Source organism: Nansenia antarctica (assembly GCF_963989245.1).
Source record: "Nansenia antarctica genome assembly, chromosome: 8".
Taxonomy (NCBI): Eukaryota; Metazoa; Chordata; class Actinopteri; order Argentiniformes; family Microstomatidae; genus Nansenia; species Nansenia antarctica.
The window spans coordinates 10211747-10236889 of NC_137678.1; the positions used below are offsets into that span (position 1 = coordinate 10211747).

General features: G+C 44.5%; 1 protein-coding gene across 1 annotated transcript in view; it reads left to right on the plus strand.

The window, feature by feature from the left end:
- The window catches only part of LOC308163833 (histone deacetylase 6-like), a gene marked incomplete at both ends in the record, with an annotated part of 30494 nt that extends 7434 nt beyond the window's left edge, over window positions 1-23060 (plus strand). Inside the window, one exon of the mRNA XM_080538019.1 lies at window positions 22129-23060. Coding sequence (XP_080394145.1) covers window positions 22129-23060 — 932 coding nt within the window. The remainder of the gene's footprint in view (window positions 1-22128) is intronic.
- Between the last annotated feature and the right edge of the window lie 2083 nt (window positions 23061-25143).

The window sequence follows — 25143 nt, forward strand, 5'->3', positions numbered from 1 at the left end:
TGAAGTCGATCAAATTTCAGGACCCTCCTTTCATGTCTTTTCCGAGATAAGTGCGTTCTACCACCCAGTATCCTTACATTTTTTAAATCTACCTCGTATAAAGCTATTTCTATAACAGGTTTTACCCCAGTTACATACGCAGTAGTGATAGGATATTATATGTCTATGTACAGACAGTTATGAATGATAAACTGTACAGTAGGTCTCGCTATAGCTATCGCAGCAAAGTACTTGCAGTAGCCTACATTTGATTATGTCTGTAATCCTCAACAGATTTTCATGGAACAACATGGAACAAATACAATTTGATTTATGATACAGTATATAATGTGTATAAAGTGTATTTATGATACAGTATATAATGTATATCAATTTTCAAATATTAGCTTATTTATGACTATTATTTTTTAATAATGATAATCAACCTCTTCTGCATCATATCTGCAGCCACTCCCCGTGATAATCTGACCGTAATCCTGTATGGTGGTACGATGCTTGTAGGAGGTGCAGAGGTTTATCTCTCTGAGAGACATACTTAGATAGATAAAAAAATGTTGATATTGAATTTCTCTATATATTTTTTTTCTTAATATCCTAATGCTGTATGTAAAGCACTTTGAATTGCCCTTGTTGTATAAAATGTGCTATACAAATAAACTTGCCTATGTAACCCTGTATATGTTCCTATTCTTACAGACCAGCAGAGCTCGAACCCAGGTTCAGACAGCGAGCCCAGCTCCACCACACCAGGAAACCATCAACAACACAGGAGCTCGAGGCGGAAGAATCACCTTATAACACACCCACAGACTTACACCGGAGAGAAGACCTACTGCTGCCCACTGTGTGGGAAGAGTTTTAGTAGAGGAGGAGCCCTGAAGATTCACCAGAGAATACACACCGGAGAGAAACCATACCACTGCCCCCAATGTGGGAAGGGGTTCAGTACAGCAGGAAATCTAAAGATGCATCAGAGAACACACACAGGAGAGAAACCAAACCACTGCTCCCAATGTGGGAAGAGTTTTAGTGAAGCAGGACACCTGAAGATTCATCAGAGAACACACACCGGAGAGAAACCATACCACTGCTCCCAGTGTGGGAAGAGTTTCAATCAAGCAGGAGACCTGACGATTCATCAGAGAACACACACCGGAGAGAAACCATACCACTGCTCCCAGTGTGGGAAGAGTTTCTATCAAGCAGGAGACCTGAAGAGGCATCAGAGAACACACACAGGAGAGAAACCATACCCCTGCTCCCAATGTGATAAGAGTTTCAGTACAGCAGGAAATCTAAAGATTCACCAGAGAATACACACCGGAGAGAAACCATACCAATGCTCCCAATGTGATAAGAGTTTCAGTAGAGCAGAACATCTAAAGAGTCATCAGAGAACACACACAGGAGAGTAACCATACCACTGCTCCCAGTGTGGGAAGGGTTTTAGTGAAGGAGGAAGCCTGAAGAAGCATCAGAGAACACACACAGGAGAGTAACCATACCACACCACCTTATACCACCCTCTACCACCCTATACCACCCTCTACCACCCTCCCATCACCCTCTACCACCCTCTACCACCCTCTACCACCCTCTACCACCCTCTACCACCCTCTACCACCCTCTACCACCCATATACCACCCTCTACCACCCATATACCACCCATATACCACCCCCTACCATTCCTAAATAAACATTACTTAAATAATAATAATAAATAAATGTTACTTGCGTGTGCTTGACCAGTGTGGTTGATTTCACATGACAGTCGACATGACTCATTCCAGGTCCCGCGTTTCTCTGGTATAAAGCTCTCCCGCTGCTTCCTGATACCAATACTCATATCTATAATAAGGACAACAAGATAAACACGGAGGACGTCTAACATTCTTTTTAATTTATTTTTATTTATGGGTTTTTCAGTTCAGTTTCAGTCACAAACACACATGTAGGCCTACATCACAAACATATCAACAGAAAACAAAACAAAACAAACAAACAATAAACAAATAATGATGAAAGAAAAAGAATTACAACAACAATATATATTATCAAATTAATGCAAAAGTAAAAAATAAAAAACATAGGAGGGGAAAAAATCAAATAAAAGTACACTGGTAGAGGCTGTGTCTAATCCAAACTCTACCTTCAATCTCTCTGTGGATCCAAACTCCATCACTGTTCCTACAGTCCAACCCACTCCAAGTGTCACTGGTGGGTCAACTACCACAGTTACAGCAACTGTTGGAAAATAAAATGACCATGATTACATAGCCCTGTCATGCCAAATAGTATCCGCCTGCCAAACGAATCAGTGACATACTCGCTAGACATTGCATTGCAATATTGTAGCTTGACTCGCGAGTGTGTCATTGATTTTTAACAACATTGACATTCATTTACATTTTTCTGAATAAAAGTCGGAACATTTGGTCGGTTGCCGACTTGTTCCCCATTTCACCAGCTGCTGTCACATTTGGCATGACAGCCCCTTGAAGCACAATTTCCAGCAAAGCCTCTTTGAACTGTAAAAGATATTCATTTGATTTTTTAATTCCAGATGCAACTACCACTCCGATCACCACCACCACAACAACAACAACAACACCTGCTCCTCCTCCAGTGGTGGCTTTACAAGTCACCATACTACAAATCTTCATACCAGCTTTGAATAACCCTCAAAGTACAGCATTTCAAACCTTAGCAGGAACAGTTGCTGCAGTGGTAAGTCTGTGAATTCCAGATGTGAATAAAAAAATAAAATCATCAATTAACATCATATGACATTGATATTTTAACAATCAATATTGAAGGTACACTACATTTTGAATTGGTGTGGACAATCAGTCCAATTATTTGATAGACTGTAACAGTCTCCTCTCTCTTCCTCATTACAGTGTGAAAGGATCTACCGAGCAAGATTTGGCTTCCGTTTCATCCGTACCATTGTCATTAGATTCAGGTAATATTCAATGTTATTCTATAATAACTCTGCAAAACCTTTGGTTTGGTTTGCCCATTATCTTGCCATTATCTTAACATGACTCTGTTCATTCCTGCCAAATTGGCTCTGACCTCTGAACTTTGGTGTCCCCTTGTAGACCCGTGTCCCGTTCTCCTACGGAACAAGACACTGAGGCTGAGGTGCAGCTGGTGTTCAATGAGACATCCAGTGAACCTGTTCCACAGAGCACTGAAATTGTGAATACACTGGTAGAGGCTGTGTCCAATCCAAACTCGAACTTCAATCTCTCTGTGGATCCAAACTCCATCACTGTTCCTACAGTCCAACCCACTCCAAGTGTCACTGGTGGGTCAACTACCACAGTTACAGCAACTGTTGGAAAATAAAATGACCATGATTACATAGCCCTGTCATGCCAAAGTATCCGCCTGCCAAAAGAATCAGTGACATACTCGCTAGACATTGCATTGCAATATTGTAGCTTGACTCGCGAGTGTGTCATTGATTTTTAACAACATTGACATTCATTTACATTTTTCTGAATAAAAGTCGGAACATGTGGTCGGTTGCCGACTTGTTCCCCATTTCACCAGCTGCTGTCATATTTGGCATGACAGCCCCTTGAAGCACAATTTCCAGCAAAGCCTCTTTGAACTGTAAAAGATATTCATTCGATTTTTTAATTCCAGATGCAACTACCACTCCGATCACCACCACCACAACAACAACACCTGCTCCTCCTCCAGTGGTGGCTTTACAAGTCACCATACTACAAATCTTCATACCAGCTTTGAATAACCCTCAAAGTACAGAATTTCAAACCTTAGCAGGAACAGTTGCTGCAGTGGTAAGTCTGTGAATTCCAGATGTGAATAAAAAAATAAAATCATCAATTAACATCATATGACATAGATATTTTAACAATCAATATTGAAGGTACACTACATTTTGAATTGGTGTGGACAATCAGTCCAATTATTTGATAGACTGTAACAGTCTCCTCTCTCTTCCTCATTACAGTGTGACAGGATCTACCGAGCAAGATTTGGCTTCCGTTTCATCCGCACCATTGTCATTAGATTCAGGTAATATTCAATGTTATTCTATAATAACTCTGCAAAACCTTTGGTTTGGTTTGCCCATTATCTTGCCATTATCTTAACATGACTCTGTTCATTCCTGCCAAATTGGCTCTGACCTCTGAACTTTGGTGTCCCCTTGTAGACCTGTGTCCCGTTCTCCTACGGAACAAGACACTGAGGCTGAGGTGCAGCTGGTGTTCAATGAGACATCCAGTGAACCTGTTCCACAGAGGACTGAAATTGTGAATACACTGGTAGAGGCTGTGTCCAATCCAAACTCGAACTTCAATCTCTCTGTGGATCCAAACTCCATCACTGTTCCTACAGTCCAACCCACTCCAAGTGTCACTGGTGGGTCAACTACCACAGTTACAGCAACTGTTGGAAAATAAAATGACCATGATTACATAGCCCTGTCATGCCAAATAGTATCCGCCTGCCAAAAGAATCAGTGACATACTCGCTAGACATTGCATTGCAATATTGTAGCTTGACTCGCGAGTGTGTCATTGATTTTTAACAACATTGACATGCATTGACATTTTTCTGAATAAAAGTCGGAACATTTGGTCGGTTGCCGACTTGTTCCCCATTTCACCAGCTGCTGTCACATTTGGCATGACAGCCCCTTGAAGCACAATTTCCAGCAAAGCCTCTTTGAACTGTAAAAGATATTCATTCGATTTTTTAATTCCAGATGCAACTACCACTCCGATCACCACCACCACAACAACAACAACAACAACAACAACAACAACAACAACAACAACACCTGCTCCTCCTCCAGTGGTGGCTTTACAAGTCACCATACTACAAATCTTCATACCAGCTTTGAATAACCCTCAAAGTACAGAATTTCAAACCTTAGCAGGAACAGTTGCTGCAGTGGTAAGTCTGTGAATTCCAGATGTGAATAAAAAAATAAAATCATCAATTAACATCATATGACATAGATATTTTAACAATCAATATTGAAGGTACACTACATTTTGAATTGGTGTGGACAATCAGTCCAATTATTTGATAGACTGTAACAGTCTCCTCTCTCTTCCTCATTACAGTGTGACAGGATCTACCGAGCAAGATTTGGCTTCCGTTTCATCCGTACCATTGTCATTAGATTCAGGTAATATTCAATGTTATTCTATAATAACTCTGCAAAACCTTTGGTTTGGTTTGCCCATTATCTTGCCATTATCTTAACATGACTCTGGTCACTGTTCATTCCTGCCAAATTGACTCTGACCTCTGAACTTTGGTGTCCCCTTGTAGACCTGTGTCCCGTTCTCCTACGGAACAAGACAATGAGGTTGAGGTGCAGCTGGTTTTCAATGAGACATCCAGTGAATCTGTTCCACAGACCAGCGAAATTGTGAATACACTGGTAGAAGCTGTGTCTAATCCAAACTCTACCTTCAATCTCTCTGTGGATCCAAACTCCATCACTGTTCCTACAGTCCAACCCACTCCAAGTGTCACTGGTGGGTCAACTACCACAGTTACAGCAACTGTTGGAAAATAAAATGACCATGATTACATAGCCCTGTCATGCCAAATAGTATCCGCCTGCCAAAAGAATCAGTGACATACTCGCTAGACATTGCATTGCAATATTGTAGCTTGACTCGCGAGTGTGTCATTGATTTTTAACAACATTGACATTCATTTACATTTTTCTGAATAAAAGTCGGAACATTTGGTCGGTTGCCGACTTGTTCCCCATTTCACCAGCTGCTGTCACATTTGGCATGACAGCCCCTTGAAGCACAATTTCCAGCAAAGCCTCTTTGAACTGTAAACGATATTCATTCGATTTTTTAATTCCAGATGCAACTACCACTCCGATCACCACCACCACCACAACAACAACAACACCTGCTCCTCCTCCAGTGGTGGCTTTACAAGTCACCATACTACAAATGTTCATACCAGCTTTGAATAACCCTCAAAGTACAGAATTTCAAACCTTAGCAGGAACAGTTGCTGCAGTGGTAAGTCTGTGAATTCCAGATGTGAATAAAAAAATAAAATCATCAATTAACATCATATGACATAGATATTTTAACAATCAATATTGAAGGTACATTACATTTTGAATTGGTGTGGACAATCAGTCCAATTATTTGATAGACTGTAACAGTCTCCTCTCTCTTCCTCATTACAGTGTGACAGGATCTACCGAGCAAGATTTGGCTTCCGTTTCATCCGTACCATTGTCATTAGATTCAGGTAATATTCAATGTTATTCTATAATAACTCTGCAAAACCTTTGGTTTGGTTTGCCCATTATCTTGCCATTATCTTAACATGACTCTGTTCATTTCTGCCAAATTGGCTCTGACCTCTGAACTTTGGTGTCCCCTTGTAGACCTGTGTCCCGTTCTCCTACGGAACAAGACACTGAGGCTGAGGTGCAGCTGGTGTTCAATGAGACATCCAGTGAACCTGTTCCACAGAGCACTGAAATTGTGAATACACTGGTAGAGGCTGTGTCCAATCCAAACTCGAACTTCAATCTCTCTGTGGATCCAAACTCCATCACTGTTCCTACAGTCCAACCCACTCCAAGTGTCACTGGTGGGTCAACTACCACAGTTACAGCAACTGTTGGAAAATAAAATGACCATGATTACATAGCCCTGTCATGCCAAATAGTATCCGCCTGCCAAAAGAATCAGTGACATACTCGCCAGACATTGCATTGCAATATTGTAGCTTGACTCGCGAGTGTGTCATTGATTTTTAACAACATTGACATTCATTGACATTTTTCTGAATAAAAGTCGGAACATTTTGGTCGGTTGCCGACTTGTTCCCCATTTCACCAGCTGCTGTCACATTTGGCATGACAGCCCCTTGAAGCACAATTTCCAGCAAAGCCTCTTTGAACTGTAAAAGATATTCATTCGATTTTTAAATTCCAGATGCAAATACCACTCCGATCACCACCACCACCACAACAACAACAACAACAACACCTGCTCCTCCTCCAGTGGTGGCTTTACAAGTCACCATACTACAAATCTTCATACCAGCTTTGAATAACCCTCAAAGTACAGAATTTCAAACCTTAGCAGGAACAGTTGCTGCAGTGGTAAGTCTGTGAATTCCAGATGTGAATAAAAAAAATAAATCATCAATTAACATCATATGACATAGATATTTTAACAATCAATATTGAAGGTACACTACATTTTGAATTGGTGTGGACAATCAGTCCAATTATTTGATAGACTGTAACAGTCTCCTCTCTCTTCCTCATTACAGTGTGACAGGATCTACCGAGCAAGATTTGGCTTCCGTTTCATCCGTACCATTGTCATTAGATTCAGGTAATATTCAATGTTATTCTATAATAACTCTGCAAAACCTTTGGTTTGGTTTGCCCATTATCTTGCCATTATCTTAACATGACTCTGTTCATTCCTGCCAAATTGTCTCTGACCTCTGAACTTTGGTGTCCCCTTGTAGACCTGTGTCCCGTTCTCCTACGGAACAAGACACTGAGGCTGAGGTGCAGCTGGTGTTCAATGAGACATCCAGTGAACCTGTTCCACAGAGCACTGAAATTGTGAATACACTGGTAGAGGCTGTGTCCAATCCAAACTCGAACTTCAATCTCTCTGTGGATCCAAACTCCATCACTGTTCCTACAGTCCAACCCACTCCAAGTGTCACTGGTGGGTCAACTACCACAGTTACAGCAACTGTTGGAAAATAAAATGACCATGATTACATAGCCCTGTCATGCCAAATAGTATCCGCCTGCCAAAAGAATCAGTGACATACTCGCTAGACATTGCATTGCAATATTGTTGCTTGACTCACGAGTGTGTCATTGATTTTTAACAACATTGACATTCATTGACATTTTTCTGAATAAAAGTCGGAACATTTGGTCGGTTGCCGACTTGTTCCCCATTTCACCAGCTGGTGTCACATTTGGCATGACAGCCCCTTGAAGCACAATTTCCAGCAAAGCCTCTTTGAACTGTAAAAGATATTCATTCGATTTTTTTATTCCAGATGCAACTACCACTCCGATCACCACCACCACAACAACAACAACAACACCTGCTCCTCCTCCAGTGGTGGCTTTACAAGTCACCATACTACACATCTTCATACCAGCTTTGAGTAACCCTCAAAGTACAGAATTTCAAACCTTAGCAGGAACAGTTGCTGCAGTGGTAAGTCTGTGAATTCCAGATGTGAATAAAACAATTAAATCATCAATTAACATCATATGACATAGATATTTTAACAATCAATATTGAAGGTACACTACATTTTGAATTGGTGTGGACAATCAGTCCAATTATTTGATAGACTGTAACAGTCTCCTCTCTCTTCCTCATTACAGTGTGACAGGATCTACCGAGCAAGATTTGGCTTCCGTTTCATCCGTACCATTGTCATTAGATTCAGGTAATATTCAATGTTGTTCTATAATAACTCTGCAAAACCTTTGGTTTGGTTTGCCCATTATCTTGCCATTATCTTAACATGACTCTTGTCACTGTTCATTCCTGCAGAATTGGCTCTGACCTCTGAACTTTGGTGTCCCCTTGTAGACCTGTGTCCCGTTCTCCTACGGAACAAGACACTGAGGCTGAGGTGCAGCTGGTGTTCAATGAGACATCCAGTGAACCTGTTCCACAGACCAGCGAAATTGTGAATACACTGGTAGAGGCTGTGTCTAATCCAAACTCTACCTTCAATCTCTCTGTGGATCCAAACTCCATCACTGTTCCTACAGTCCAACCCACTCCAAGTGTCACTGGTGGGTCAACTACCACAGTTACAGCAACTGTTGGAAAATAAAATGACCATGATTACATAGCCCTGTCATGCCAAATTGTATCCGCCTGCCAAAAGAATCAGTGACATACTCGCTAGACATTTCATTGCAATATTGTAGCTTGACTCGCGAGTGTGTCATTGGTTTTTAACAACATTGACATTCATTGACATTTTTCTGAATAAAAGTCGGAACATTTGGTCGGTTGCCGACTTGTTCCCCATTTCACCAGCTGCTGTCACATTTGGCATGACAGCCCCTTGAAGCACAATTTCCAGCAAAGCCTCTTTGAACTGTAAAAGATATTCATTCGATTTTTTAATTCCAGATGCAACTACCACTCCGATCACCACCACCACAACAACAACAACAACACCTGCTCCTCCTCCAGTGGTGGCTTTACAAGTCACCATACTACAAATCTTCATACCAGCTTTGAATGACCCTCAAAGTACAGCATTTCAAACCTTAGCAGGAACAGTTGCTGCAGTGGTAAGTCTGTGAATTCCAGATGTGAATAAAAAAATAAAATCATCAATTAACATCATATGACATAGATATTTTAACAATCAATATTGAAGGTACACTACATTTTGAATTGGTGTGGACAATCAGTCCAATTATTTGATAGACTGTAACAGTCTCCTCTCTCTTCCTCATTACAGTGTGACAGGATCTACCGAGCAAGATTTGGCTTCCGTTTCATCCGTACCATTGTCATTAGATTCAGGTAATATTCAATGTTATTCTATAATAACTCTGCAAAACCTTTGGTTTGGTTTGCCCATTATCTTGCCATTATCTTAACATGACTCTGTTCATTCCTGCCAAATTGGCTCTGACCTCTGAACTTTGGTGTCCCCTTGTAGACCTGTGTCCCGTTCTCCTACGGAACAAGACACTGAGGCTGAGGTGCAGCTGGTGTTCAATGAGACATCCAGTGAACCTGTTCCACAGAGCACTGAAATTGTGAATACACTGGTAGAGGCTGTGTCCAATCCAAACTCGAACTTCAATCTCTCTGTGGATCCAAACTCCATCACTGTTCCTACAGTCCAACCCACTCCAAGTGTCACTGGTGGGTCAACTACCACAGTTACAGCAACTGTTGGAAAATAAAATGACCATGATTACATAGCCCTGTCATGCCAAATAGTATCCGCCTGCCAAAAGAATCAGTGACATACTCGCTAGACATTGCATTGCAATATTGTAGCTTGACTCGCGAGTGTGTCATTGATTTTTAACAACATTGACATTCATTACATTTTTCTGAATAAAAGTCGGAACATTTTGGTCGGTTGCCGACTTGTTCCCCATTTCACCAGCTGCTGTCACATTTGGCATGACAGCCCCTTGAAGCACAATTTCCAGCAAAGCCTCTTTGAACTGTAAAAGATATTCATTCGATTTTTAAATTCCAGATGCAACTACCACTCCGATCACCACCACCACCACAACAACAACAACAACAACAACAACAACACCTGCTCCTCCTCCAGTGGTGGCTTTACAAGTCACCATACTACAAATCTTCATACCAGCTTTGAATAACCCTCAAAGTACAGAATTTCAAACCTTAGCAGGAACAGTTGCTGCAGTGGTAAGTCTGTGAATTCCAGATGTGAATAAAAAAATAAAATCATCAATTAACATCATATGACATAGATATTTTAACAATCAATATTGAAGGTACACTACATTTTGAATTGGTGTGGACAATCAGTCCAATTATTTGATAGACTGTAACAGTCTCCTCTCTCTTCCTCATTACAGTGTGACAGGATCTACCGAGCAAGATTTGGCTTCCGTTTCATCCGTACCATTGTCAATAGATTCAGGTAATATTCAATGTTATTCTATAATAACTCTGCAAAACCTTTGGTTTGGTTTGCCCATTATCTTGCCATTATCTTAACATGACTCTGTTCATTCCTGCCAAATTGGCTCTGACCTCTGAACTTTGGTGTCCCCTTGTAGACCTGTGTCCCGTTCTCCTACGGAACAAGACACTGAGGCTGAGGTGCAGCTGGTGTTCAATGAGACATCCAGTGAACCTGTTCCACAGAGCACTGAAATTGTGAATACACTGGTAGAGGCTGTGTCCAATCCAAACTCGAACTTCAATCTCTCTGTGGATCCAAACTCCATCACTGTTCCTACAGTCCAACCCACTCCAAGTGTCACTGGTGGGTCAACTACCACAGTTACAGCAACTGTTTGAAAATAAAATGACCATGATTACATAGCCCTGTCATGCCAAATAGTATCCGCCTGCCAAAAGAATCAGTGACATACTCGCTAGACATTGCATTGCAATATTGTAGCTTGACTCGCGAGTGTGTCATTGATTTTTAACAACATTGACATTCATTTACATTTTTCTGAATAAAAGTCGGAACATTTGGTCGGTTGCCGACTTGTTCCCCATTTCACCAGCTGCTGTCACATTTGGCATGACAGGCCCTTGAAGCACAATTTCCAGCAAAGCCTCTTTGAACTGTAAAAAACATTAATTCGATTTTTAAATTCCAGATGCAACTACCACTCCGATCACCACCACCACAACAACAACAACAACAACAACAACAACACCTGCTCCTCCTCCAGTGGTGGCTTTACAAGTCACCATACTACAAATCTTCATACCAGCTTTGAATAACCCTCAAAGTACAGCATTTCAAACCTTAGCAGGAACAGTTGCTGCAGTGGTAAGTCTGTGAATTCCAGATGTGAATAAAAAAATAAAATCATCAATTAACATCATATGACATAGATATTTTAACAATCAATATTGAAGGTACACTACATTTTGAATGGGTGTGGACAATCAGTCCAATTATTTGATAGACTGTAACAGTCTCCTCTCTCTTCCTCATTACAGTGTGACAGGATCTACCGAGCAAGATTTGGCTTCCGTTTCATCCGTACCATTGTCATTAGATTCAGGTAATATTCAATGTTATTCTATAATAACTCTGCAAAACCTTTGGTTTGGTTTACACATTATCTTGCCATTATCTTAACATGACTCTGGTCACTGTTCATTCCTGCCAAATTGGCTCTGACCTCTGAACTTTGGTGTCCCCTTGTAGACCTGTGTCCCGTTCTCCTACGGAACAAGACACTGAGGCTGAGGTGCAGCTGGTGTTCAATGAGACATCCAGTGAACCTGTTCCACAGAGCACTGAAATTGTGAATACACTGGTAGAGGCTGTGTCCAATCCAAACTCGAACTTCAATCTCTCTGTGGATCCAAACTCCATCACTGTTCCTACAGTCCAACCCACTCCAAGTGTCACTGGTGGGTCAACTACCACAGTTACAGCAACTGTTGGAAAATAAAATGACCATGATTACATAGCCCTGTCATGCCAAATAGTATCCGCCTGCCAAAAGAATCAGTGACATACTCGCTAGACATTGCATTGCAATATTGTAGCTTGACTCGCGAGTGTGTCATTGATTTTTAACAACATTGACATTCATTTACATTTTTCTGAATAAAAGTCGGAACATTTGGTCGGTTGCCGACTTGTTCCCCATTTCACCAGCTGCTGTCACATTTGGCATGACAGCCCCTTGAAGCACAATTTCCAGCAAAGCCTCTTTGAACTGTAAAAGATATATTAATTCGATTTTTAAATTCCAGATGCAACTACCACTCCGATCACCACCACCACCACCACAACAACAACAACAACAACAACAACAACAACAACAACAACACCTGCTCCTCCTCCAGTGGTGGCTTTACAAGTCACCATACTACAAATCTTCATACCAGCTTTGAATAACCCTCAAAGTACAGAATTTCAAACCTTAGCAGGAACAGTTGCTGCAGTGGTAAGTCTGTGAATTCCAGATGTGAATACAACAATAAAATCATCAATTAACATCATATGACATAGATATTTTAACAATCAATATTGAAGGTACACTACATTTTGAATTGGTGTGGACAATCAGTCCAATTATTTGATAGACTGTAACAGTCTCCTCTCTCTTCCTCATTACAGTGTGACAGGATCTACCGAGCAAGATTTGGCTTCCGTTTCATCCGTACCATTGTCATTAGATTCAGGTAATATTCAATGTTATTCTATAATAACTCTGCAAAACCTTTGGTTTGGTTTGCCCATTATCTTGCCATTATCTTAACATGACTCTGTTCATTCCTGCCAAATTGGCTCTGACCTCTGAACTTTGGTGTCCCCTTGTAGACCTGTGTCCCGTTCTCCTACGGAACAAGACACTGAGGCTGAGGTGCAGCTGGTGTTCAATGAGACATCCAGTGAACCTGTTCCACAGACCAGCGAAATTGTGAATACACTGGTAGAGGCTGTGTCCAATCCAAACTCGAACTTCAATCTCTCTGTGGATCCAAACTCCATCACTGTTCCTACAGTCCAACCCACTCCAAGTGTCACTGGTGGGTCAACTACCACAGTTACAGCAACTGTTGGAAAATAAAATGACCATGATTACATAGCCCTGTCATGCCAAATAGTATCCGCCTGCCAAAAGAATCAGTGACATACTCGCTAGACATTGCATTGCAATATTGTAGCTTGACTCGCGAGTGTGTCATTGATTTTTAACAACATTGACATTCATTTACATTTTTCTGAATAAAAGTCGGAACATTTGGTCGGTTGCCGACTTGTTCCCCATTTCACCAGCTGCTGTCACATTTGGCATGACAGCCCTTTGAAGCACAATTTCCAGCAAAGCCTCTTTGAACTGTAAAAGATATTCATTCGATTTTTTAATTCCAGATGCAACTACCACTCCGATCACCACCACCACAACAACAACACCTGCTCCTCCTCCAGTGGTGGCTTTACAAGTCACCATACTACATATCTTCATACCAGCTTTGAATGACCCTCAAAGTACAGAATTTCAAACCTTAGCAGGAACAGTTGCTGCAGTGGTAAGTCTGTGAATTCCAGATGTGAATAAAACAATTAAATCATCAATTAACATCATATGACATAGATATTTTAACAATCAATATTGAAGGTACACTACATTTTGAATTGGTGTGGACAATCAGTCAAAATATTTGATAGACTGTAACACTCTCCTCTCTCTTCCTCATTACAGTGTGAAAGGATCTACCGAGCAAGATTTGGCTTCCGTTTCATCCGTACCATTGTCATTAGATTCAGGTAATATTCAATGTTATTCTATAATAACTCTGCAAAACCTTTGGTTTGGTTTACCCATTATCTTGCCATTATCTTAACATGACTCTGGTCATTCCTGCCAAATTGGCTCTGACCTCTGAACTTTGGTGTCCCCTTGTAGACCTGTGTCCCGTTCTCCTACGGAACAAGACACTGAGGCTGAGGTGCAGCTGGTGTTCAATGAGACATCCAGTGAACCTGTTCCACAAAGCACTGAAATTGTGAATACACTGGTAGAGGCTGTGTCCAATCCAAACTCGAACTTCAATCTCTCTGTGGATCCAAACTCCATCACTGTTCCTACAGTCCAACCCACTCCAAGTGTCACTGGTGGGTCAACTACCACAGTTACAGCAACTGTTGGAAAATAAAATGACCATGATTACATAGCCCTGTCATGCCAAATAGTATCCGCCTGCCAAAAGAATCAGTGACATACTCGCTAGACATTGCATTGCAATATTGTAGCTTGACTCGCGAGTGTGTCATTGATTTTTAACAACATTGACATTCATTGACATTTTTCTGAATAAAAGTCGGAACATTTGGTCGGTTGCCGACTTGTTCCCCATTTCACCAGCTGCTGTCACATTTGGCATGACAGCCCCTTGAAGCACAATTTCCAGCAAAGCCTCTTTGAACTGTAAAAGATATTCATTAGATTTTTTAATTCCAGATGCAACTACCACTCCGATCACCATCACCACAACAACAACAACAACACCTGCTCCTCCTCCAGTGGTGGCTTTACAAGTCACCATACTACACATCTTCATACCAGCTTTGAATAACCCTCAAAGTACAGCATTTCAAACCTTAGCAGGAACAGTTGCTGCAGTGGTAAGTCTGTGAATTCCAGATGTGAATAAAAAAATAAAATCATCAATTAACATCATATGACATAGATATTTTAACAATCAATATTGAAGGTACACTACATTTTGAATTGGTGTGGACAATCAGTCCAATTATTTGATAGACTGTAACAGTCTCCTCTCTCTTCCTCATTACAGTGTGACAGGATCTACCGAGCAAGATTTGGCTTCCGTTTCATCCGTACCATTGTCATTCGATTCAGGTAATATTCAATGTTATTCTATAATAACTCTGCAAAACCTTTGGTTTGGTTTGCCCATTATCTTGCCATTATCTTAACATGACTCTGTTCATTCCTGCCAAATTGGCTCTGACCTCTGAACTTTGGTGTCCCCTTGTAGACCTGTGTCCCGTTCTCCTACGGAACAAGACACTGAGGCTGAGGTGCAGCTGGTGTTCAATGAGACATCCAGTGAACCTGTTCCACAGAGCACTGAAATTGTGAATACACTGGTAGAGGCTGTGTCCAATCCAAACTCGAACTTCAATCTCTCTGTGGATCCAAACTCCATCACTGTTCCTACAGTCCAACCCACTCCAAGTGTCACTGGTGGGTCAACTACCACAGTGCAACTGTTGGAAAATAAAATGACCATGATTACATAGCCCTGTCATGCCAAATAGTATCCGCCTGCCAAAAGAATCAGTGACATACTCGCTAGACATTGCATTTCAATATTGTAGCTTGACTCGCGAGTGTGTCATTGATTTTTAACAACATTGACATTCATTGACATTTTTCTGAATAAAAGTCGGAACATTTGGTCGGTTGCCGACTTGTTCCCCATTTCACCAGCTGCTGTCACATTTGGCATGACAACCCCTTGAAGCACAATTTCCAGCAAAGCCTCTTTGAACTGTAAAAGATATTCATTCGATTTTTTAATTCCAGATGCAACTACCACTCCGATCACCACCACCACAACAACAACAACAACAACACCTGCTCCTCCTCCAGTGGTGGCTTTACAAGTCACCATAAGGGCTCTGCACACAGCGTGCGATTTCTGTTGCGCGTCAACATTCCATTTTGAAGTTTGAATGGAAGTCTATGAGAACATCGCATTTCAACACACACGGCCCCGATTTTAATCGCACGGCGAAAATTCGATTCCATTCATTTTGAATGGGACAAAGCACACGGCGTGCGAGTTTTGTCGCACTGTCAAATTTGTGCTTTTTCCCATTCAAAATGAATGGAATCGAATTTTCGCCGTGCGATTAAAATCGGGGCCGTGTGTGTTGAAATGCGATGTTCTCATAGACTTCCATTCAAACTTCAAAATGGAATGTTGACGCGCAACAGAAATCGCACGCTGTGTGCAGAGCCCTATACTACACATCTTCATACCAGCTTTGAATAACCCTCAAAGTACAGAATTTCAAACCTTAGCAGGAACAGTTGCTGCAGTGGTAAGTCTGTGAATTCCAGATGTGAATAAAAAAATAAAATCATCAATTAACATCATATGACATAGATATTTTAACAATCAATATTGAAGGTACATTACATTTTGAATTGGTGTGGACAATCAGTCCAATTATTTGATAGACTGTAACAGTCTCCTCTCTCTTCCTCATTACAGTGTGACAGGATCTACCGAGCAAGATTTGGCTTCCGTTTCATCCGTACCATTGTCATTAGATTCAGGTAATATTCAATGTTATTCTATAATAACTCTGCAAAACCTTTGGTTTGGTTTGCCCATTATCTTGCCATTATCTTAACATGACTCTGTTCATTTCTGCCAAATTGGCTCTGACCTCTGAACTTTGGTGTCCCCTTGTAGACCTGTGTCCCGTTCTCCTACGGAACAAGACACTGAGGCTGAGGTGCAGCTGGTGTTCAATGAGACATCCAGTGAACCTGTTCCACAGAGCACTGAAATTGTGAATACACTGGTAGAGGCTGTGTCCAATCCAAACTCGAACTTCAATCTCTCTGTGGATCCAAACTCCATCACTGTTCCTACAGTCCAACCCACTCCAAGTGTCACTGGTGGGTCAACTACCACAGTTACAGCAACTGTTGGAAAATAAAATTACCATGATTACATAGCCCTGTCATGCCAAATAGTATCCGCCTGCCAAAAGAATCAGTGACATACTCGCCAGACATTGCATTGCAATATTGTAGCTTGACTCGCGAGTGTGTCATTGATTTTTAACAACATTGACATTCATTGACATTTTTCTGAATAAAAGTCGGAACATTTGGTCGGTTGCCGACTTGTTCACCAGCTGCTGTCACATTTGGCATGAACAGCTTGTAGAATCTGACTGTAAACTAACAACTGTTAAAGGCGGTAGTGGACCACCAGATCATGTTTTTGCCTTATAATGCCGTATCATGTTTTCAATCATCTTTTACTGATTTATTTTCCTATTAAACCTGAAGCAATAGCAGAAATAAAGAAGACCATTGACATTTTAGAAGAACGTGTTATCGTTAAAGAAACCACATCTCCTTGTTCATCACCTTTACTCCCTGTTCGTAAACCGGATGGTTCTTACAGGTTGGTTATTGATTATAGAGAGATCAACAAGTGTACAACCAAGCTAGCTCCCCTAGTGGCCGATCCTAGTACAGTGTTGACTACTATACCAAAGGAGCACAAATACTTTTCTGTTTTAGATATTTGTCACGGATTTTTTTCAGTTCCTGTTCATGAGGATTCACAGTTTCTTTATGCTTTCTTCTTTCTAGGTAGGTGTTTGACGCTAACTCGTTTAGCTCAAGGTTGGCATAATTCGCCAACATTGTTTCATTTAGCCTTGGCAAAAATACTCAGAAAACTACCTGATCTTGAGTCTCACATAGTACAGTATGTTGATGATTTATTGATCTCAACCTCGGATGAGGAAACACACAGAAAAGACATGGAGGTGATTTTGCAACATCTGGCAGACAGTGGACTGAAGTGCAATCCTTCAAAGGCCCAGATTTGCCAAACGGCTGTCACTTACCTGGGCCATGAGATATCTCAAGGCCAGCATCAGCTTACAGTAGATAAGCTGAAGGCGATCAGAGAATGTGTACGTCCAAATACTGTAAGGGGTGTCAGGAAGGTCTTAGGACTTTTCAACTACAGTCGAGCACACATTCCTAATTTCAGTCAGATCTCACAACCTATCACAGACCTGTTAAAGGGCCCCTTACACGCTAACGATAAGATTTATTGGGGGAATGACTGTGAACAGGCTTTTGAAAGGTTGAAAGAGACCTTGTGTTCAGCCCCAGCTCTGGGTCTCCCTAACTCAGACTTGCCATTTCATTTGTATGTTCATGAGAATGATGGGCATATGTCAGCAGTACTAACACAGGAACATGGGGGTAGGCACCGGCCGGTTGCCTACTACTCAGGGAAGTTAGATGCAGTAGCAGCAGCAATGCCAGCCTGCCTGCGAGCTGTTGAAGCTACATCTCTGGCTCTAAAGCGAAGTGAGGGGATTCTGGGAGTAATGGATGTGACCATACACGTGCCCCATGATGTGATGTTGATCCTCTCGAGTCCCAAATCCTCTGCAGTCCATATATCAAGATGGACTCGCTGGGAGACACACCTCACACTCCCATCAGTCACACTGAAGAGAGTCAATAGTCTAAACCCAGCATCCTTGATGCCAACACCAGATGAGGGTGATCCTCACAAATGTGACACTGTAAATATCTCCCTCCCACAATCTGGTGTCAAAGAGGTCCCTATTGAAGGTGCTTTAAACCTTTATGTGGATGGATCATCCTATTATGTGGATAGTCGTCACCATACTGGATGGGCAGTCTGTACAGCAGACGGCCGTCTAGTAAAATGCGGCTCACTCCCTGGAGCATCAGCACAAGTTGCTGAACTTAGAGCATTGACAGCAGCCTGTAATGTCGCTGCAGGCTGCAAGGTGAATATATACACAGATTCCCGATATGCTTTTGAAGTTGTTCATGATTATCTTAGCTTATGGGCAACTAGAGGTTTTCTTACTAGTGAAGGTTCACCCATTCGTCACGGAGAAATAGTTTTGGATCTCCACAGAGCCATACGCCAACCAGAAGAAGTTGCAGTTCTTTTTTTTTTTTTTTTAATTTGTTTTTCAGATTTTATCCCTTTTTCACCCAATTTGGTAGCCAATTCAACCCAACTTAGCATCCAATTATCCCCTGCCTATTGCATTGGATCCGCCGCCCGACCCCGTGGCCGGCAGTCCCAGAGGAGGGCGCCAGGCAGACTAGGCTGACTGGCTCCTCGAGCCCAGTACCGTTATTCCGGCACCCCAGGGGGCGGTGTTGCGCGACGGATCCTAGTCCAGAAATACTCCTATACCCCCCCTCGGAAGCGGCCGGCCAATATGCCGCTTCCCGTGTGCCTCGGCCATTATCTGGATCTGGCGAGCCGGGATACGAACCCCGGCCCCGGTGGGCAGCATGCACTAGCGGCCAGTGCGTAGACCGCTACACCACCGCGGGGCACGAAGTTGCAGTTCTAAAAGTAAAGGCTCACACTAAGAATCAGGATGAACACAGCATGCCTTATAAAGTGTTCAATCGAATCAGGCATATAAGTTCGGTTATAGGTCCAATTGTCCTCTCATAGTATCGCAGTTCAAAAAAGCGATGCAGCCTCCCGGTGAAAAATAAGCACAGTATAAACAAAACATAGAGCTAGCCAGCCCCGGTGGCTTATGATCAGGGTCATATACATTCAATCCTTCGTGGGTTGTCAACAGTTCACGGTAACGTTATTACGGGGCAAAAAGAAAAATGGTTAATGCTATATAGAAGTTAGTTAGGCTAAGCATAGCTTTAACTTTATACTAGCAGTCATGAAGGTAATCGTTTCCTCTTGGTGTGTCAGCTACAGAATAGCTTATGCTCACCGCATATGGCCATATACTAGTCAGCATCCCCGCCACCATCCGCTCCAGCAACGCGTTGGTTATAAAACCGTTGTGCTTCTGGGGCAGTCTTGAAGTCGTAGATTTTGTCCTTGAAGTCCACTTTTAGAAGAGCAGGATAAATTAGACGGAACTTGACCTTCTTCTCGTAGAGCAGTGATTTCACTCGGGCGAATGATGCACGCTGCTTGGATGTGTTGATGCTGTAGTCTGGGAAGAATGGTACTTTACGTCCACGCCATACGAGCTGATTACGATCGCATCTCAGAGCCCGGGCTTTGTCCTGGTAGTAATGGAAACGGACAATCATCACTCTGGGTTGTCCAGTGGGTCCAGGGCGTACTTGGCCAATCCGATGTGCACGGTCCAGCACGGGGGGAGTTGGATAGACATCTTTGCAGACCTCTGTAAAGAACTCAGCCATGAACTTAACAGTGTCCGTTCCCTCCGCGTTCTCTGGAATATTGATGACTCATAGGTTGCACCTGCGGGACCGATTTTCAATGTCCTCCGCGCGGCTAGCGAGAGCTTCATTCTCGGAGCTAAGTCGTTCACAGGTCTTTTCCAGGGCTATAGTCGTGTCACTGTATCCGTTGAGCGCCCTTTCTAATTCAGCAATGCGTTTACCATGGTCAAGGGTGGTTGATTGCACAGCATCTAAAGACTCCTTGAGTGGAGAGAGGGCGCTTTCAATCAATCCCTTAATCATGTCTGTGACTAGCATTAAGCGGAGATTTTGTAGGTCGGTAGGCAGGTTCGCTGAGGCTTCGGCCGCCATATTAGCTACTTCACTAGCGTCTTCTGTTAGCTTTTGAGGTGTAGATGATCGTGTGTCCCTTTTGGTGCGTTTGTTGGGCATATCCTCGAGACAAGTTGTACAACTGAACTTTTTCTAATTGTTTTTCTTAAAAATATGTTTAAGGGATCACGATAGTTGAGATTTAAAAGATTAAATACTGGGAGCCACCCTCCACGCGTCTACCTCCTTTCACATCGTAACCGGAACAGTCTTCTTTTTTTTTTTATTGTCACTCTCCTCGTTCTTTACTTTTCTCGCGCGCGCGGTGGACTGAACCGTGCAATGACTAAATAGAGGGGTGTGGTGGGTTGACATAATTCACCCACGGAACTATGGGTTGGGAGTATTGTTCCGCACGGAGAGTTAAGTGCGTGGTACCGAAGTTGTTACGTCAGATATAGTTACTGCTTGAAGCGTGTGGTTGAGACTCGTTCATGTCTGTCAATAAACGTCTAGCTGTGATATTTGATACGCCGCCTCCGACTCCCGTCTCTCGGCACTACACTGGTGACTCCGACGTCAGTCCCGTTGAAGTATCCGAGACTGAACCGAACATGGCAAATAACGCTGTTATTCTCAAATTGCCGGAGTTTTGGGAGACATCCGCGGCAGCATGGTTCGCACAGACGGAGGCGCAGTTCGCCCTCCGTGGGATTGCAGAGGACGCCGCACGCTACTACCATGTCGTCTCGGCGCTGGGGAGCTCCACTGCAGCCAGAACGGTGGGCTTCATTACAGCTCCCCCTGCCCTGAATACTGTAAATATACAGCGTTTAAGGCTCTCCTCCTCAAGACCTTCGAACTGTCACGGTCAGAACGAGCCCGACGTCTGTTCGCAATTCAGGGGCTGGGAGACAGCAAGCCTTCCCAGCACATGGACATGATGCTGAACCTACTAGGTACGGAAGGACCAAATTTTCTATTTATTGAACTGTTTCTTCGGCACATGCCAGCACATGTACAGACAGCGCTCGCTAATACGACTATTACTGAACCCCGTGAGTTAGCAGAAGAGGCTGACCGCTTCTTCCTAGCTACCCAGCGTTTTACCCCTGACGTGCTAGCCCCGACACACAATTACACTCCCCCTGGCAGAGACAGGCTAGCTAACAAGGGCCTACCTACCACCGATAGCCGTACTAGCCCAGGCATGTGCTATTTTCACTCACGCTTTGGCGCGAAAGCGAAGAGGTGCCGCTCCCCTTGCAACTACAGCTCGACGGGAAACGGCAAAGCCTGCGCTCTGTAGTGGCTATGAGTGTGGGCACAACAAACCAGCTACTATTCATCAGAGACACTCTCTCCGGGTGCAAATTCCTCTGTGACACCGGTGCTCAGAGGAGCGTCCTGCCTGCGACAGTGGATGACACCGCCAGGGGAGGTCATGGCCCACATTTAAAGTCCGCTAACGACACCCCCATCCGCACCTATGGCACGAAAGCTGTAGACCTATGTTTCGGGGGTCAGCGGTTTACATGGGACTTCGTCACGGCCGACATCTCTTTCCCCCTCCTCGGTGCAGATTTCCTATGTGCTCATGGACTGCTCGTGGACATCAAGAACAACCGCCTTGTGGACGCACTGACATTCTCCTCACTTGCATGTGTCCGCGGTGAGGCGACATACGGCGGGCTCTCCAGCTCACTCTCAGAGGGTGACAACTATCAGCACCTGCTCAGCGAGTTCCCCAGCTTGACACAGCCCACATTTTCCGCCACCACTACCAAGCATGGGGTGGAGCACCACATAGAGACCAAGGGCGCCCCCATCTACGCTAGGGCCCGGCGGCTCAACCCCGACAGGCTAGCAGTCGCTAAGTCTGAGTTCGCCAACATGGAGCGCCTTGGTATCATCCGCCGCTCAGACAGCCCATGGGCCTCACCGCTACACATCGTGCCGAAACCAGACGGCGGATGGCGACCGTGTGGCGACTACCGCCGCCTCAACGACGCTACGACACCCGACCGCTACCCAGTCCCCCACATTCAGGACTTCTCTGCGCATCTGGCGGGTAAGCTGGTTTTCTCAAAGGTGGACCTAGTGCGTGGCTACCACCAAGTCCCCGTGCACCCTTCAGACATTCCCAAAACGGCGGTGATCACGCCGTTCGGGCTATTCGAATTCCTACGCATACCGTTTGGACTTAAGAATGCAGCCCAGTCCTTTCAGCGGCTAATGGATTCGACGCTCAGAGACATGCCATTCCTATTCGTCTATTTGGACGACATCCTCGTTGCCAGCTCCTCGGAGGAAGAGCACCTGGCACATCTCCGAGACCTCTTCACGAGGCTCAGCCAACATGGCCTGATCATTAACCCGGCGAAGTGTCTGTTCGGGTTACCCTCCATCCAATTCCTTGGGCATCTCATCAACAAAGATGGGGCCGCTCCCCTCCCATCGAAGGTGGAGGCCGTTTCCGCCTTCCCCCGCCCACACACAGCTCGAGCACTCTGAGAGTTTCTCGGAATGGTGACTTTTTATCACTGGTTCATCCACCTTGCAGCCCACACCATGCACCCGCTGTACGAGGCTATGAAGGACAAATCCCCCAACCAGGCCATCGACTGGACGGCCGGGAGGGAAGCCGCCTTCATGGCCACCAAGACCGCCCTAAGCCAGGCCGCCATGTTGGCCCACCCGTCACCCAAGGCCCCTATTGCCATCACCACCGATGCGTCTGACTACGCCATCGGTGCGGTGCACGAACAATGGGTCGCAGGCGCCTGGCAGCCGCTCGCCTTTTTCAGCCGTCAGTTGACGCCCAGAGAGCGCAAATACAGCGCGTTCGACAGGGAGATCCTTGGCCTCTTTTTGGCAGTCCGCCACTTCCGGTTCCTGCTGGAAGGCCGTGAGTTCACGGCGTTCGTGGATCACAAACCCCTCACGTTCTCCATGTCCAAGGTGGCCGAGCCTTGGTCTGCCCGCCAGCAACGCCAGCTCTCGTACATATCTGAGTACACCACAGACATCCAACACATCGCTGGCAAGTCCAACGTGGTCGCGGACTGTCTCTCCAGAGCGCTCGTCGGGGCCGTTCAACTGGGTCTCGACTACCTCCGCATGAGTGCGGACCAGGCCTCCGATCACGGGGTCCAGACCCTCAAGAACGCGGACACAGGGCTACGCTTGGAGGATGTCGCAGTCGGTGACTCAGGCGCAAAACTGCTGTGCGACTTCTCTACGGGCCAGCCGCGGCCGCTAGTCCCTGTGAACTGGCGCCGGCCCGTTATTGAGGCTGTACACAACCTCTCCCACCCCGGCCGGAAACCATCCGTGAAATTAGTTTCTGAGAAGTTCGTATGGCAGGGACTCAAGAAGGAGGTAAGGGGCTGGGTCGACACGTGCGTGGCCTGTCAACGCGCCAAAGTACACCGACATACCAGAGCCCCTTTTGAGCCCTTCACTGTTCCTGAGAGGAGGTTCGACCACGTCAACGTCGACCTTGTGGGACCACTGCCCGCCTCTCACGGCTTCACCTACCTTTTCACCATGGTGGACAGGACGACCCGCTGGCCCGAAGCCGTTCCCCTCTCCTCGACGGCGTCTTCCGACGTGGCCCGTGCGTTCATCGGCACGTGGGTCGCGCGCTTTGGGACCCCGTCTGACCTGTCCTCTGACCGTGGCTCGCAGTTTACCTCGGAACTGTGGAACGCTGTAGCTAGTGGTTTGGGGGTAAAGCTGCACCGCACTACTGCCTATCACCCCCAGGCTAACGGTTTGTGCGAGCGGTTCCACCGCTCAATGAAGGCGGCCCTACGCGCGAGTTTGACGGACGGCAACTGGGTGGACAAACTTCCGTGGGTCATGCTTGGCCTCAGATGTGCCCCCAAAGAGGACTTGCAGTCCTCGTCTGCCGAACTCATATACGGCCAAACCCTACGAGTCCCCGAGGATTTCATCCCGGATGCCACTGTCCCCTGGTCTGCAGCCAGGCAGCGCTCCTCCCTGCTGGAGGCCGCTGAGGTGTTCGCACCCGTCCCCACTTCACAGCACGGTACCCCTGCTTTCCGGGTCCCCATGAGTAAAGTGGGCGGGCCTGGGCCTAACGTGGCTACGCTACTGGGATGGACTCCTGTGCTGCCTCTCCATAACGCCTTTTTTGTATGTTTTGGTTTGTTTAATGTATTGCTGTTTGTAAGTGCTTAATGTTGTGTGGCCTGTAATTGTCCTGTGGCTTCTAGGTGCTTGAAATGTCGCTGCTCCCATAAGTGTGTATGTGGTGTGGTTTGTAAACATGCTCTGGCTTGTGTGCTTCTACGTGTTTGCTATGACTTCATGTGTCCCTGTCCCCTATGCGCTGTTAGTGTTTGTTGCAGCCGCTTGTAATCACCTCAGCTTGCTTACTTGTGTTTTTTGTCAAGTGTGATGTTGGGGTACCTTGTCTCAGTCACGTGTTCTTAGAATATTGAAATGTTTTATTTTAATTCATGACGTTACTTTTCAGGATGCCATGTTGCAACTGGCCGGGGACTTCAACTGAAAATTAGCTGACTAGGCTAACACTGACTTTTTTTACTGTATTTTATATGGTTCATGT